The 15,254-nt window shown below is 43.1% G+C and overlaps 1 protein-coding gene across 1 annotated transcript in view; it reads right to left on the bottom strand.

The window, feature by feature from the left end:
• Nucleotides 1-3,949: 3,949 nt before the first annotated feature.
• The window catches only part of LOC123512572 (NAD kinase-like), an 89,312-nt gene continuing 78,007 nt past the window's right edge, over nt 3,950-15,254 (bottom strand). Inside the window, 6 exon segments of the mRNA XM_045268998.1 lie at nt 3,950-8,385; nt 9,014-9,242; nt 12,382-12,464; nt 14,297-14,454; nt 14,869-14,904; nt 14,907-15,065. Coding sequence (XP_045124933.1) covers nt 9,014-9,242; nt 12,382-12,464; nt 14,297-14,454; nt 14,869-14,904; nt 14,907-15,065 — 665 coding nt within the window. The 3' untranslated portion in view covers nt 3,950-8,385.

Below are 15,254 nucleotides of genomic sequence, written 5' to 3'. Positions count from 1 at the left end.
CCTCTCGCCTTTCTCCCCCCCTCCTCCATTCTCCCTCTTCTATCCTCCATTTCTTCTTATTTTCTTCTATATCGTACTTAAAAGGTTTATTCTTGGTTATCTGTTATTATTATGTTGTTTTCTAATACGTCTATCCTTTTGTTTTTATTTATTTATTATTATTATTATTTTCTTTTTTTTGCCTCCCTCCTCTGTCTTCTTTCCTGCTTTCCTCCTTATTTTCTTGTGTGTCGTACTAAAAGGGTTGATTCTTATTTATCTGTTACTATTATGTTGTCTCCTACTGCGTCTATTTTCATGTTTTCCCCTCCTATCTCTCTCTTCCTCCGCATTCCTTCTTATTTTCCTTATTTTCTTATGTATCGTGTTTAAAAAGTTTATTACTATTTATCTGTGATTATTATGATATTTCTTAATTGGTCTATTTTTCCTTTCTTTTTTCTGTTTCCTCTTTTTCTTTCGGTTTGTGTCCTTCGTTCGTCTAGTTTTATCACATTTCTCTCCTACGTCTTTTCTTCCACATCCTATCATATCCACGGTCCAGATATACTCGTACATACATATCTGACCGTGATCATATCCTCATCATCTCTTTTTTACTTTCTTATTCCAGGGTTTTCTTCCTTTATACACATCACTTTCTTTTCTTTCTCTTTTTTTTTCTCTCTCCGAATCTTTTTTTCTATTTCTTTTTCTTTCAAACTAATTGCCCATATGCTATCCGTTACTAAAAATCCTATTTCCCCCATTCGTTAATCTATTATCATTATTCCATCAAATCCAAATGAAATGAGTCATGATGTAGGTGCTATTATATTAAAGTACCCTCATGTCTTCTTTTCCCGCCCAAATTTAAATGCTCCTCTTCCCGACGCACCCACAACAGCGACATTACATCATTACTCACTATGTGGCAAACTCTGAACTGCTGTACTGTTACTATTCTTATTTCATGTTCTGTCGGCTCCCTATTTGATGAAGCTGCTGTCCTACCTATAATTCTAACATGGGGACACCTGCTTACTTCATAATGGCAGCTGTCATTTGGTTAGTGGCTACTCTGGTTACTGACTGACGTGTATCATAGGAAAGAACAGAGAAAATCGCTGGTGTGGCTGGGATTGAAATATTGCTGTGTTTTAAGAATAAAAGGAAAGGAAGAAATTATTGTTGTTGCCTGACTAGCTAGCTGGCTGGTTGGCTCAATAACGATAAAAATTGTAAACAAACCCATTACGAGTCTATTTCTTTTCATATATTTCTTAATAGGTTTAGTTAAAGATTTCATATTTTGTAAACATATAATTGTACAGTCAATGGCTATCAATACTAAAAATGCTTTACAACAATTGGAATTCCTTCTATTTTTAATTTTACACTGATATAGCTAGTTGTTTTCATTTTACTATGGAGGAAAAACTACCCATCTCACACACACACACACACTATAGTACATTAACAGTTTTACTTTGATATGGGGCAATTATATTATCACCACCATATGCAGTGCAGGTATGAAATCTTTATATAAGCATCTGCAAGAAAGTTATGGGTGAAAAGGATAGATTTTGCGATTTACAGATCAGATGTGGCTGTAGAGCAAGCTAGTAAAGATGTGTTGGGTGATTAGTAATTAAGAAAAGATGTTCTAAGTGGCAGTACAAGAGTTAAACATCACTTGCGCATCTCTACCACTCGTTTCTGATCGCCACACACACACACACACGCTTCACTTCAGTTCAGCTGGTAGCCTGCTGTGGCAAGGTAGCAGTCACCGTACCACACCAAAGCACAGCACACCACCACCGCCACACCACTCCATAGCATACCACACAACACTCGGACTTTTCCCGGACCCGCACCCGCTCCTGTTCCACCAGTCACCGCCTCGCGAGTCGCTTCTGCTCCTTCCAGCATCCTCTCCACCGATCACCGCCCCGCTCCCTTCCGGCTCCAGCTCCTTACTGCTGACCCTGCCCAACTCCTCGCCTGGTCCCGCTGCCTGCCGCTGCTACGGAAAACGATATTCTTCAAACGTATTTTCTCGTGTTTTGCATGTGTTTCTATGTGTTTTCGGGACTCTGGATATCCGAGGAGATGGAAAAGATGGGTGTAGAAGGGAGAAGCAGAATGTGAGAGTGACGGCTGGGGAGGAGGAGTCACTCACCAAACGTGCAAAAAAACATCTCGACATAAGGGTAAGAATATTTATCTTTTATCAATGGACTTGGCATTGTTTTGATATATGATTCGTTATTAGCAAGGTAAAGCAAGCTTCAAGCCGCAATAGAATCGAGTCTACCTGTGTTTTTGTTTATCGAAAATATAACAGTAAAGTCACCACATAAAATATAACTTTTTTTTAATTAGCACGTCTACGATTGTTTTGGTGATTGATACAACAACTAAAAAATGTATAAAACATGACCCAAGTAATAATATTCCGAAAAATTTAGTCATACTATTTGTATTTTCAAATTCAAAAATGTTAACGGTACCAAAATAAAAAAATAAAAATCTTTAGACGACGAGGAATCTGTTTTTCTTTATTTGGCTAGAAAGCGAAAATTTTTCGTATTCAGAAAATGTAATATAACACAGTGTGGCTTTGGATTCCTTCTCGACATTATGATGTGTTTGTGACCCCGTTAATTTCAAATTCATACCTTTCGTTCGACATCGCTAAGTAAACAATTGACGCGGTTACGATATTATATTTTGGTTATTAGTTAAACTGTTTGTTGCGTTTAAAAGTGCAGTGCATTTCAGTCTGGGCGGCTTTTTTCTTCTGGCGATTTTCAAAATGAATTACGTACGTAAATATTGAGCCACGGGCACCTCAGCCGTGCCTTCCCCCCCCAGGTCAGTCCACCAATGTTTGGCTGCACTTCCTTCTGTTTCCAGACACAGAGAGTGAAGCAAAGCCAGAATTAACCACCAAAATAGATAAATAGCCATTACTGTGTTAAATAAGGCAATAGTTATGTATACCCCTGTTCAGACCCCTCGGCACCCACCATGACCCAGACCAAGAGTCCGTCCCTCCAACCCCCACCCCTCCCCTGTCAACTCGTCAACATTTCCTTCAATTCTCAGTGTTTTCCAGGCATTTCCTGTTATTGCCTGCCTGAAATGCATAAAGTGTTGTGATGGGAGGGAGAAATGGGGAATGGAAGTGTGTGAGGAGAGTGTAGTAACAGCAGGAGCAGCAGCAGCAGCGGTGTTGTTATTTTGTTGTTATTATTATGAGTGATAATGTGTGTGTGTGTGTGTGTGTGTGTGTGTATGTATGTTTGTGTGTGTATTGCTTTGTCTGGAGCAGATCACTCAATGTTGGATTATCATCTCTCTCTCTCTCTCTCTTTCTCTGAGCCATAAGAACACCCTTGAAAACTTGCTTCACTATTAATTACCAATCTCTTGAACACATCTTTACCTACTTGTTTTACAGCCATGCATTCTAATTTATAAAACCCCTATTCTGCCCAACTCTCTAATGATTAGAGTTGGACAGAATAGGGGTGAGAGGAAGAAAGCCTTGTGCAGTAAGGCCACAGGAGGGGAGACATGCAGTTAGCAAGGTCAATAGAGCAGTTAGCATGAAATTAGCGATAAAAAATAGCAGGAGATGCAACATCCTGGCGGTGAGAAAGAGACTAAAGACAGTCAGTCAAAGGAGGGGAGTTGATGAGATGAAAAGCTTTTGATTCTACTCTATCTAACAAAAATAAAAGATGCCATGAAATAAAATAAAATAAGAATTCCCCAATCACTTCTTACACAGAACCTTTGCTAGTGGGAAGACAAGCTTATCCCACAATGAAGTAAGAAGTAATGAAGTAATATAAAACAACAATTCCCAAGAGGAGGAAGTCACCACACAGCACACAGCACCTCCATCAGATTGGGTCACCACACCACCACAATGAAGGGTAATGAAAATGTCCAATATAATAACTTTTTTTTTTAATAAATACTCGTAAGTGACCTCAGACCCTTCAACTCTCTACACATGACCTGTCTAGACCTCACCTTATGTACAAAAACTTGATAAAAAACGACAATGACTGCTTTTCTTTCATGAGTTCAAAATGTGGAATGTCTTGGTGATATTTCAGTTATTTGTTTCTTCACTGATATACATACAGCCATTCACCACTCTGCCTTCCCTTCCTGTGTCTGTCTGTCTGTCTGTTAGTATGTCTGTCCTATCATGTCATATTAAAACTGTTCCTCTTTCCATCTAAAGTTTGTTCTGCTGGGTTTTTATTATTGTCATTGTCTGTGTTGTCTTGTTATTGTCTAAACTCTGGTTGGTACAGTATTTCACAATCATCTGTATGACATCTTCTTTCTCCCACACCACCAAGGCAAACATTCACCTCCATTAACCAAGTGTTCATTTCACATCTGTTCCTCTCTTTCTCTCTGGTCAGTATGTCTCCCTACCAGTGTCTATTTAGTATTCTTCAACTCGTCATCTGAGTCATGTCATCGCCACTATCATCTCTTTCTCCTTTCTTCAATCTTTTTTCTCTGTAGCACTTCAATCACGTAAATCTGTCACATTTTCTTTTCATTCACTCTTCATATCTATGATGTTCTACTTCCCTTTCTCTTAAGTCTTTAACATTTCCACCTTAATGAAGTCTCTGCCACATATCTGTTGTCTCCCTTCCTCCTTTCCTTTTCCCAATTTTATATGTCATTACTGTAAGCTGTTTTCAATAAAATCTATCTATCTACCATTTCTATCCTCTTAAAGTCTCTGTCACACATCACTTCTGGTCTGTCTGTTATTGCCTTTCATCCTTCTCTAACTCTGCTAGTCTCTGTAACTTTTCCAGCCCATTGGTCTTTATCACACCCTGGCTCTGGTCTCCTCACAGACTCTCTGTGGCGTCTGGTCATCCTAGGCAGTGCCAGGTGCTCTCACACACAGCAGAGGTGACCCAATAACTGGTAAAACAGGTGACAGTGCAACATTACAATAAACTTTATATATAAAAAGTCTATGAAATACATACACACAAATATATTAGTCTCTATTTTCTCCGTACGTACATACACACACACACACACACACACGCAGTGGTCTTGCAAGGTCTGTGGCCCTCCATTGAGACTCATCAGCCCTGCAATGGTCTGTAATATTCTTGTTCTCAATGTCTGAGAGCTTTTTCACAAGTTCTGTGTATCAATTTTTGTTGATTAAAAAGCAGCACAACTCACACCACCACACACACACCAAACACCATCTGATTCACTTATAATACTTCAATTAAGGATAAATCTATGAGCCAGAGTGGACCTCTGTTGTTCTCATCTTCAGACAGTGTGCTTTCACAGTTGTGCGTCAAACCTACTCCTCCTAACTTCTTAAATGCATCCAGAACTAACAGGTCAATGTGTGGTGGAGTCAGTGTTTTAATTTTCCTCCTTACTGAATCCAACTTATACAGGATATTGTCTATAAGAATACAGTATCTTATTTCACATTGCAGTTCCCTCACAGAGCTTGCAAGACCACTGTGTCTGTCTGTCTCTTCCTGTACACTTGCTCCTTCCCTCAACACCAGCAGTGCCTGCACCTGCACCAGCACTAGCACCAGTGCTGCACCAGTGCCCTACTGTAACAACTCCCTCCATCGACTCTCTTGCCTCAGCAAAAGTTGCCTTAAGACTGTCGTGCGAGTACAGTGGTCAGGACAAATTTGGAACGACCATCAACATGAAATGCACTGTTTTGATTTTTGAATATAATTTCTCAAAAAATCATAACAATATAATATATAGATATATATTTTGCAAATTTTCTCACACTACAAAACAATCACAAATAAATAATTAGAGATTAATCTTAAAATCTTCATTACCAGACTAACTACTACATCTACATACCAATAGGATAAAGTAACAGACTAACTAACTATTTCAAAGGTTTCTTTTAGTAAAAATTTTATTCAGTACAAAAATAGGGCTAGTTTTGTGTGCTACACCTGAGCCACAGCCAGAGGCTTGCTCCTTATCACCAAAACTGGAAGTTACTGGAGGTTTGTGTGTGTGGTGAAGGTAGTCACCACCTGCAGCCACCCCGACCCTTGTACAGCAGCACAACACCACAGCAAACGCTGTACCTGCCCAACCATCGCCAGACACAAGGAAAGTGTGAGGCAGATCCCATGAGTGTGTGATGTGGTCCCTCAGGCAGTGACAGTGTGCCAGGCAGCTGTGATGCAGCAGGCAGAGTACACACTGCTGCTGCCGCTTGGTGGTGCTCTGCTCAGCCACCACACAGGCAGTGGTGGTGGTGGTGGTGGTGGTGTCTCTCCACCACCAGTGAGGTAGTGACTTTGGTTTGGCCGCAGCTGCTACTTAGACAGAACATTTTAAAGAACTGACACATCTTCATTCCTGGTTCACATCAGCAACACACAAATATTGCACGGGTCTCTACACCAGCACCACATCATTACCGCTCAGAAAAGTTTACAATGTTGAGCAGAACATCCAACCAGTCACCACAGTGACTCCTCCTGATGGACACAACACAGCACCACCACATCCTGCACTGTGTGTGTGTGTGTGTGTGTGTGTGTGTGTGTGTGTGTGTGTGTGTGTGTGTGTGTGTGTGTGTGTGTGTGTGTGTGTGTGTCCACCCAAGCACCACCAGCACACAGCATACACTGCCACCTTGATATGTCTAGCAGATCAATGTTGATCCCTTCACACTCAGAATCTAAGACAAGCAGCACAAAGGGTGCTACTGAGCTGCTTTAAGAACTCCACCATAGTCTACAGCCTCCTATCCGTACTAGTCTTGTGGACTCCAAACACCCAACACACACCTGACCCCTGGATGAGGCACACCCAGGCTCTATCACTGACACTGCCGTGCATGACCTCACTCACATATGTGTGTGTGTGTGATTTGAGTGCAACCCAGAGACAAGTTTTGGGATCTTTCTGCAGGGAATGGGTGGGTGTGTCAGTGGGCAGCAGACAGGCCTGGGTGAATACCACAGCCTGCGTCCAGCCTTGGGACACAAAAGTAACACTCGCTTCCCACGACTATCGTGTCTGTGATGCACCACTTGTATGCACCTCCACTTTAGTAGAAACTTTATTTTTCACAAAAACTACAGCCTAAATTCCTCGTATTCTGTCCTGCATCATAGAGATTAAAGAATAATTGTTCCCATATTCCATGGAAGTTGTACATGATCTTTTGGAGAGAGGCTAAAACAAATAAAACAACAACAGGCAGAGTATTTAAAAGACCCCCTCTTGTGAGTGGTGCACCTCCTCCAGGCTGGCATGAGGAGCACCTCCGCCAGGCAACACCCAGTGGGACCTGACGCCACTCATGCCTGACACCCGCTGGCATGCCCTGCCTCACTCCACCAACATTCAAGCAGCCTAACTCTCTCCAAACACTTCCCTCAATACAAACTTTACATTTAGCCTCAAAAAAATTGAGGAAATAAGAAAGTAATCAAGTCAAGACCTAAATTTTAAAAAATGTATATACAAATTGCAGGTAAATATAAAACATTGCTAAAAATGTATAAATGTCTCTAATAATATCATGTTTCATAACAAACATTCATAAGTTGCCTGAAGCTTCAATCCACACAGCGGAGGCTGGGCTGTGCTGCTGCTGCCGCATGCCCCTGCCTCCCCTCAATCATACACCACCAGCAGGTGAGGACCCACCCCTAACTACTGCTACTGCTACTGGCACCATCACCACCATCACCACCATGCCTGCTGCCGCTGGTGGTGCCTCCACACCCTAACACCACCACTGTCATGCATCTCAGTCTCTGTGGAGGCCGGACAATACTGTGGACACTCTCACTTCACACCTCTTCATTGTATCACAGAAATAAGGTTTAGAAGGATCAGCTGAATACATCTTCCCTAACAAGCATCTCTTCTCTCACTCATACACCCCCTCCCCCCTCACACCCCTGCCTCCCTCACTCCACACCACCCAGTGAGAATGTCCCTTGGGGTGAGTGACGTGGGCCAACCAGACACTGGGAGCAAAGCAGAGTGAGGCGTGGGGCAGCTGTGAGTGGTGGCCAGGGTGACGTGGCTGTGTGTCCCCGGCAGCTGGAGTGTGGCCCTGACGAGAGCTGTGTCACGCTGTGGCCTTCACTTTAGGTACTGTGCTTGTGATGGGGCTTGAGTGCCCCAGGGTGTGAGAGCCGCTGATACTTGCAATCTGTGTGTGCGGCAACGGAGCTTCCTGCACCTACAGGAGTGAGCGAACTTGAAGAAATGGTGAGTGTTGCCTTTGTGCATTGTTGGCAACTTTTGTCTCTTGATCACAAGCTCGCTGAGAAAGTACTGCTCGCTTCAACCTTATTTTCAGTAAACCTGCAAAAACAAATTCAGAAGTTTTAGTAACTATCACCATCATTCCCTGTTGCACTTCCTTCACTCCAATTCAGAAGCATAACCTATGCTGTGTTCACTATAAAACAGCTTTGTTCTCCGTAGTGAAAGGAATGTTAGTGAAATAAAGACCTCGCTTCTATCACTGCACTAGCCATCACAGCCTTCACAAGACCACCAAAGAGAAGGATCAGAGGAGGGAAAGCACTGCACTCGCCTACTTACTAAAGACCATTCCAAAAATGACAAATAAGCTCATAACCTCAGAGCTCACCAGTCATCAAAGCCTTCAGAAGACAAGCCAAGGGGACAAAGAGAGACACTGTACTCACCAAAATTTCACAGACCATTCCAAAACTAACTAAGGAAACAGACAACTCGGATCATCACCACAGACCTAACAAACCGTCACAACCTTCAGAAGACAAGCTAAGGAGACAAAGGTACAAAGAATAGAGACACTACACTCACTAAATTTTCACAGAGCATACCAAAACAAACATAGGAAACGGACAACTGATCTCGTCACCACAGAGCTCACCAGTCATCACAGCCTTCAGAAGACAAGCCAAGGGGACAAAGGTACAAAGAAAAGAGACATTACACTCACCTAATTATCACAGACCTCATTTCTTTCACTGAGGGAGTCGAGGGTGTCTGAGCTGGAGGAGTGAGTGAGGTCTGGAGTGAGGTCTACTGGGTCCTCTGGCTCATCAAAGTGTTTCTGTCGCTTACGGTCATTCCAACGCAGACACTCGTCCAGGGAGGCGAACCAGTCGGCGATCTGGTCCTCGGCGCAGATGGACGGCACGGGGTAGATGGAGGTGGTGACGCGCAGGCTGTGGTGGTGGTGATGGTGGTGGAGAGAAAGAGTGGTGTTAGTGGTGGTATTGTCATTAATGTTTTTCTTTTGCTTCTTCTTCTTTTATTTTTTTTTACAATGCATATGCTGTACATGTTTTAGTACTGATAGGCAACGCAAACTGGCAAATCATTAATGTTGCTGTCACACATTCTGACCATGAAGAGTGAAACAAACTAATCCTTGACATGACACAGTTACAAGCAATGAATGGCAAACACCAAACACATTATCCTTTACAAGTTAACTTTGGAACACTGAAAACAACTGAGCTTCTTGAGAAAACACATTTGACTGTCTTTAAAATCATTTCTTTCACAAACAAAAACAAACACATAACAACACACTAACTTCAGCAACTATACAAGTACCAATGAATGAAAAGAAAGAGAGAAAGAAGTTCCAGGGAGACACAGCAGCTTGAGGTCAGTAGTGAGAGAGTGAGAGGTGAACCAAGAGTGACGCCCAGCTGCTGTGTCCCGCGCGGCTGTACAGGGCAGTGAAGAGTGTGTTTGTGGTGTCAGTCAGGAAGCTGGCTTGTCCTCTACTGGTAAGCAAACACCTGAGTTAAGCCGGCCAACACCACCACCACTATGTTACTCTGAAAATTTATCCTTCAGTTTTGTGTGGTTCTCTTTGACTTGGCACCTTAGTAGACCTCTTGTCACACTGCTCTTGGCTTTGGGTAGTGCCTCTCTTGCACAAAAACAGCCGAGGATGAACTGACAGTGTGGTGAGGGAAAGGGAACAGAAAACAGACAACAAAGCAGTGGTCCTTTGCTCTAATATTGAGAGGTGAACACTCTGAATATTAGACAAAGTAATGCACCACCACTTCATTGTGATCTCTGCTGCACCACAGACTCCAACCGACTGTCTCATCTGTCTGTGTTGCTTACTGATTTGGTGAAAGTGTCCTAGTTTGTATCAATAGTCAAATTATCTCAATCAATCCAGTGGCAGTGTGCATCAGTGTGGTGGTGGCCAGCTGTCCCCAGGAGGCAAGACGTAATGTTCATGCAGCAATCCACAGCCTCACTCCAGCCAGCATCCCATAGCCTCACTCCTGGCATGCCACTCTGAACCACAGCTGCACACAACACTCCACAGCAGCCCTGCATGGTGCTGTCACTCAAGGGAGCAACACAGCACGTGGAGGGAAGGCTTGGGAGGCAGACTAAACACTTTTGAGTAAGGCTGTGTGTACTGGGACTGGGAGTAAGGCTGTGGACTGAGAGTAAGGCTGTTTGCTTTGGAGTAAGACAGTGAAGATGAGGAGGAAAGGTAAGATTGTAAAGCCTACATACTACAAAGCAAAGAGACTAAATATACAAACCATTTTCCTTGAGAGCCCGCACTATACACGCATGGCAAGGAATGCAGCAGTGTAATCCTTAACCTTGAATTAGAGAGAGTGCCACACCCAGCCTTTTTCTACTCCTGAGGCTCACCTAACCTTATCCGTGAGCCGGTACCAAGGCACAAGGCACAAGGCACTATGCACCAAGCCTCCAACTAACTCCTCTCACTACACACAGTGGAGTGGCTGTATCAGGGAGTTTGTACAGAGAAGGGGTTTGAAAAGAGGTTTACTCAGCCACCCACAGCTGCATTCCTCGGGGTCACCACTAATCCCATGCAAAGTGTCCATGTTTCAAAATGCCACTTCTCACATCTAATCTTCTGCAAATTTTGAGATAATATCAATCAAGTTTTTAGAGTGGAGCAATAATAGCAGATACAAAGGCACATCATGGTGAGGGAAGGGGCGCGTGTGACTGCATGGACACTTTGCAGGAGGAACTCACTACAATGAACAGCATGACGGCCAAACAGAGGCGTCCCTGTTAGCTGTCCTGTGGCCATCACTAGTGCCACACCCCAAGACAACTCCAGCACAGAACCAGGCCAGCTCTCCTCAGTGGCACTGCACAGCAACGAAGGAGCCTTCCTCCCTCAACCTTGTCCCACTCCCTTAATTTCCGAGTCCCCTCCTTCACCCACACCCATTCAGAGAGAGGGGAAGAACACATAGGAAGCAAGAGGGTGAGAGGGTGGTGGAGGGCAAGTTATGACAGAGGAAGGGTGAGAGGAACACAAGGCTCCTGCCAGACCAACCTATCTCCCACCAAGAGCTCCTGCTGGTGGCGCCCATCAAAGGATACCCAGCAGGTGTTGCGAGCCTCGCTGTTCAACTTGACCTGTGAACAGAGCAGGTGACAGTGGGGCGGTGGGGCGGTAGGGCAGGGGGCTTGAGGGTGGAGCTGAGGGGTGGTGTGCTGCAAACCAAGGTCCTTACCTGTCGTTAGTGCAGCCCGTCCCATCACCTGGCAGGGCAAGACCACCTGTACATACCAGCAGTTGTGCCAGCAGCCTGACATGACAGGACACCAGCTGATCCAGGCACAGCTGCACCTCACCACACATCACACACCACACACCACACAAGGGTCTGTGTTGCTTAGGCTACAGTCACTGCCACATGCTGGGCACGTCGGGGAAAGGCTCTGGACCACCATCTCTGTCACCAGGTGTGTGTGTATGTATGTATGTGTGTGTGTGTGTACATGTATACGCACATACACACATACACACACACTTGCTTAATTTCAGACTAATGTTCAGTGTTTTGAGCTTCCATTGTAACTACTTTCAAAGGCCATTGAGATAATGAGTTGAGCTTCCATGACGTTTCAGCCAGTGATGCGGTGGAATCCTTGTCAAGCTATCACTGGACACATCACTGGAAACCCCTCTCTTACTGCAACAGCCTCACCAAAGCAGTCAGGACAACACACCTCAGCATTTGACAAGATGGACATTAATCTCAAGGCTGTTAAGGCAAAGAACCAATACCAAATGAGAAAAAGTCACTGGCAATTTAGGGATATGTTTTTTGCAACTAATTTGGGGCAGGACGGCACAACTGGTCCGAACAAAGCAAAGCATCACTGTGGTTTGAGTGACAGCAGGGTGAGGGCAGGGCAAGCCACACAAGGGGCCACTCAGGGTTCCAAAGCCTTTGTTTAGGTCTTAGTCCAGCAGTAAAGAGGCGTCAAGAGTCAGGGCTGCCAACACTACATTCCACACACGGCTGCCAACACTTGCACTCTTACCTATCCCCGTAAAATAGTTCTTGTCTTTTCCTGCCATCAAAGGATACCCAGGCTGTGTTTCTGCTGTTTTTAGAGACTGCAATCTAAGCCACAAAATAAATGTTATTCATTGTCATATAAAATCACACCATTTTTTGTTTCAGCTTTGTACAATTATTCACAACAAAGGGAAACAAATAATAATATACCATAACAGATGAAAACAAAAAAAGATGAAAAATATAACTTGTTCCATGAAACTTAACCCCTTCAATACTGGGACACATTTTCATCTTGAGATTTGTGTACAATTAGACCATTTTATTGACATTAGGGAGAGTCTATGGAGGGCAGAAGATGAATGGCCACAATCTTCACTATTTCAATCCTCACCATAAGTTTCTGAAGCTGTATAAAATCACCAAATAGTGAGCAGAATGAATATGGAAACACGTCATGCTACTGAAGGGGTTAAGAGGTAAAAAAAAAAAATATATTCACACTGTTGCACTATAAGACAGATTAGCCTACAATATTTACAATAAAAGAGAAACAAAACACACACACTTCTCATAATCCAAACCACACCCATCCTTGCAAGGGACACTGTGAGCAAAAACCTTCCCTTGCTCAACATTATGGAAAAGAGAAATGCAGGAGAAGAAAGGAGATGTGGAGTAGAGAAACATGAAGGAATAGAAGGAGAATTTAATAGACAACGCAGACGAGAAATTAATAGACACTGCAAAGAGAAAAGGAAAATGACAAGAAAGGAACACAGTGAGAAGAAAAGCGAAGGTAGAAGAAAAAACAAGGAGGGAGGAAAGAAAATGAGAGGGAAGTCAGTGAAAGGAAAAGAATTAGAAAAGAAGGAAAATGACAAGAATGAGAAGAAAAAGGGAAGATAGGAGAAAATAACAAGGAGGGAAGGGAGAGAAAATGAGAGGGAAGGAGTGAGTGAGAGGAAAAGAATGAGAAGAGAAGAATACAACTGGGAAGAAAAGGGAAGATAGGAGAAGAAACAAGGAGGGAAAGGGAGAGAAAATGAGAGAGAAGAGGTGAGTGAAAAGAACAGAATGAGAAGAGGAGAAGAAGTAGGAGAGATAAGAAAACAATAAAAATGAAACTACCAAAAGAAATCAACAGAAAGGAAAGAATAAGAGAGAGAACAAGAGGAGAAGAAAAGCTGGATAAGAAAAAAGGAAAGACAAAAACTGAGACAAAGTGCGAAGATAAAAAAAAAAAAAAAAAAAGAAGAAAAGGAAGAAAGAAAGAAGAAAAATATACAAAGGATAGAAAAAGTCAATGAGAATAAGAGGAGAAAGGAAGATGAAGAAGAAACGAGGAGTGACGAAAACTGAAGATAAAGAGAAAGAAATATAGAAAGAAAAGAATAAATAAATGTGAGAAAGGGAAGATAGACAAGAAAGAAAGAAAGAACGAAGGCTTATAAAGATAGAGAAGGTAAAGAAAGAAGATAGAAAGGAAAAATAGTAGAAAAAAATACAAAATCAAAGAGAGATGGGTGAGGATAAAGAAGAAACAAAGAAAGAATGAAGGACAAAAAGAAACCCCAGCATACCTTAAAAAAATAGAGAAGATAGAAAAGAAAGAAAAAAAGAAAGAAAGAAGATAGACAAGAAACAAAGAAGAGAACGAAGGACAAATAGAAAGAGAATGAAGGACAAAAAGAAAGAGAAGAAGAACAAATAGAAGAGAAGGACGAATAGAAGAGAAGGACAAATAGAAAGAGAACAACGAATAAATGAAAGAGAAGTACAAACAGAAGAGAACGAAGAACAAATAGAAAGAGAAGAAGAACAACAACAACAAATAGAAGAGAACGAAGAACAAATAGAAGAGAACGACAAATAGAAAGGGAAGAAGGACAAGAAACAAAGAAGAGAACGAAGCAATGATAGAAACCCCAGCGTACCTTTAGTTCCACTCCAGCGGGCACCACAATGGGTCTGAATGAGAGGGAGTGTGGGCAGATGGGGGTCAGCATGATGGCAGGCACTGACGGGTGGATCATGGAGGCACCCGCGGCGACAGCATAGGCGGTGCTGCCCGTTGGGGTGGAGACGATGAGCCCTGCAGTGGTGTGGAGAGGGTGAGGTGTGGTGGTGGAGGAAGGGGTAATGGTGATATGAATAATGAAGGTGGTGGAAATGATGAGCTGGAGAGGTGGTGGTGAAGGAAAGAGTATGAAAGTTGTGGTGAGTGTGGTGGTGGTGAGAAATAGTGGTGATATGGATAGTAGAGGTGGTGGTGGTGGTGGTAGAAAGGGTATGAAGGTGGTAAAATTTAGGTGGTGGTGAAAAATAGTGGTGAAGGTGGTGGTGGTGGTGTGGTGGTGGTGGTGGTGGTGAAGGAAAGGGTATAAAGATGGTAGAATTTTGGTGATGGTGAGTGTAGTGGTGGTGAAAAATAATCACCATGAACTGAAGTGATGTGTATGCCTTCAAATTTCAAAACACACACACACACACACACACACACACTCACCATCACCCTGAACCGAAGTGATGCGTTTGCCGTCAGGTACAGGTCAATATTGGAGAGGTAAGGTGAAGGGCCGCGGTCAATCACCACTTCATTGAGCACCAGGAGGTTGGTAGGGGGGCGACTCCCCTTCCCTGTCTCCTGGTCCTTGCGGATAATGATGCAGCGAAGGCGAGAACGCAGGGTGAGTGCTGCGTGACCTGGGGGGAGAGGGGGTTTAGGAGGGAGATAATTGTGTGTCCCCCCCTCTCTCTCTCTCTCTCTCTCTCTCTAACTCTAACACTTCATTTTTTTATGTAAGAGGGAAATCTGGCAAAAGGCAAAAAAAAAATATATATATATATATTTATTTATTTATTTATTTTTCATCAATTTTAAAGTTTCTCCAG

Source organism: Portunus trituberculatus, chromosome 34, assembly GCF_017591435.1.
Source record: "Portunus trituberculatus isolate SZX2019 chromosome 34, ASM1759143v1, whole genome shotgun sequence".
NCBI lineage: Eukaryota > Metazoa > Arthropoda > Malacostraca > Decapoda > Portunidae > Portunus > Portunus trituberculatus.
The sequence above is the reverse complement of the archived record's forward strand: the minus strand, read 5'-3'. Positions and strand labels throughout refer to the sequence as shown.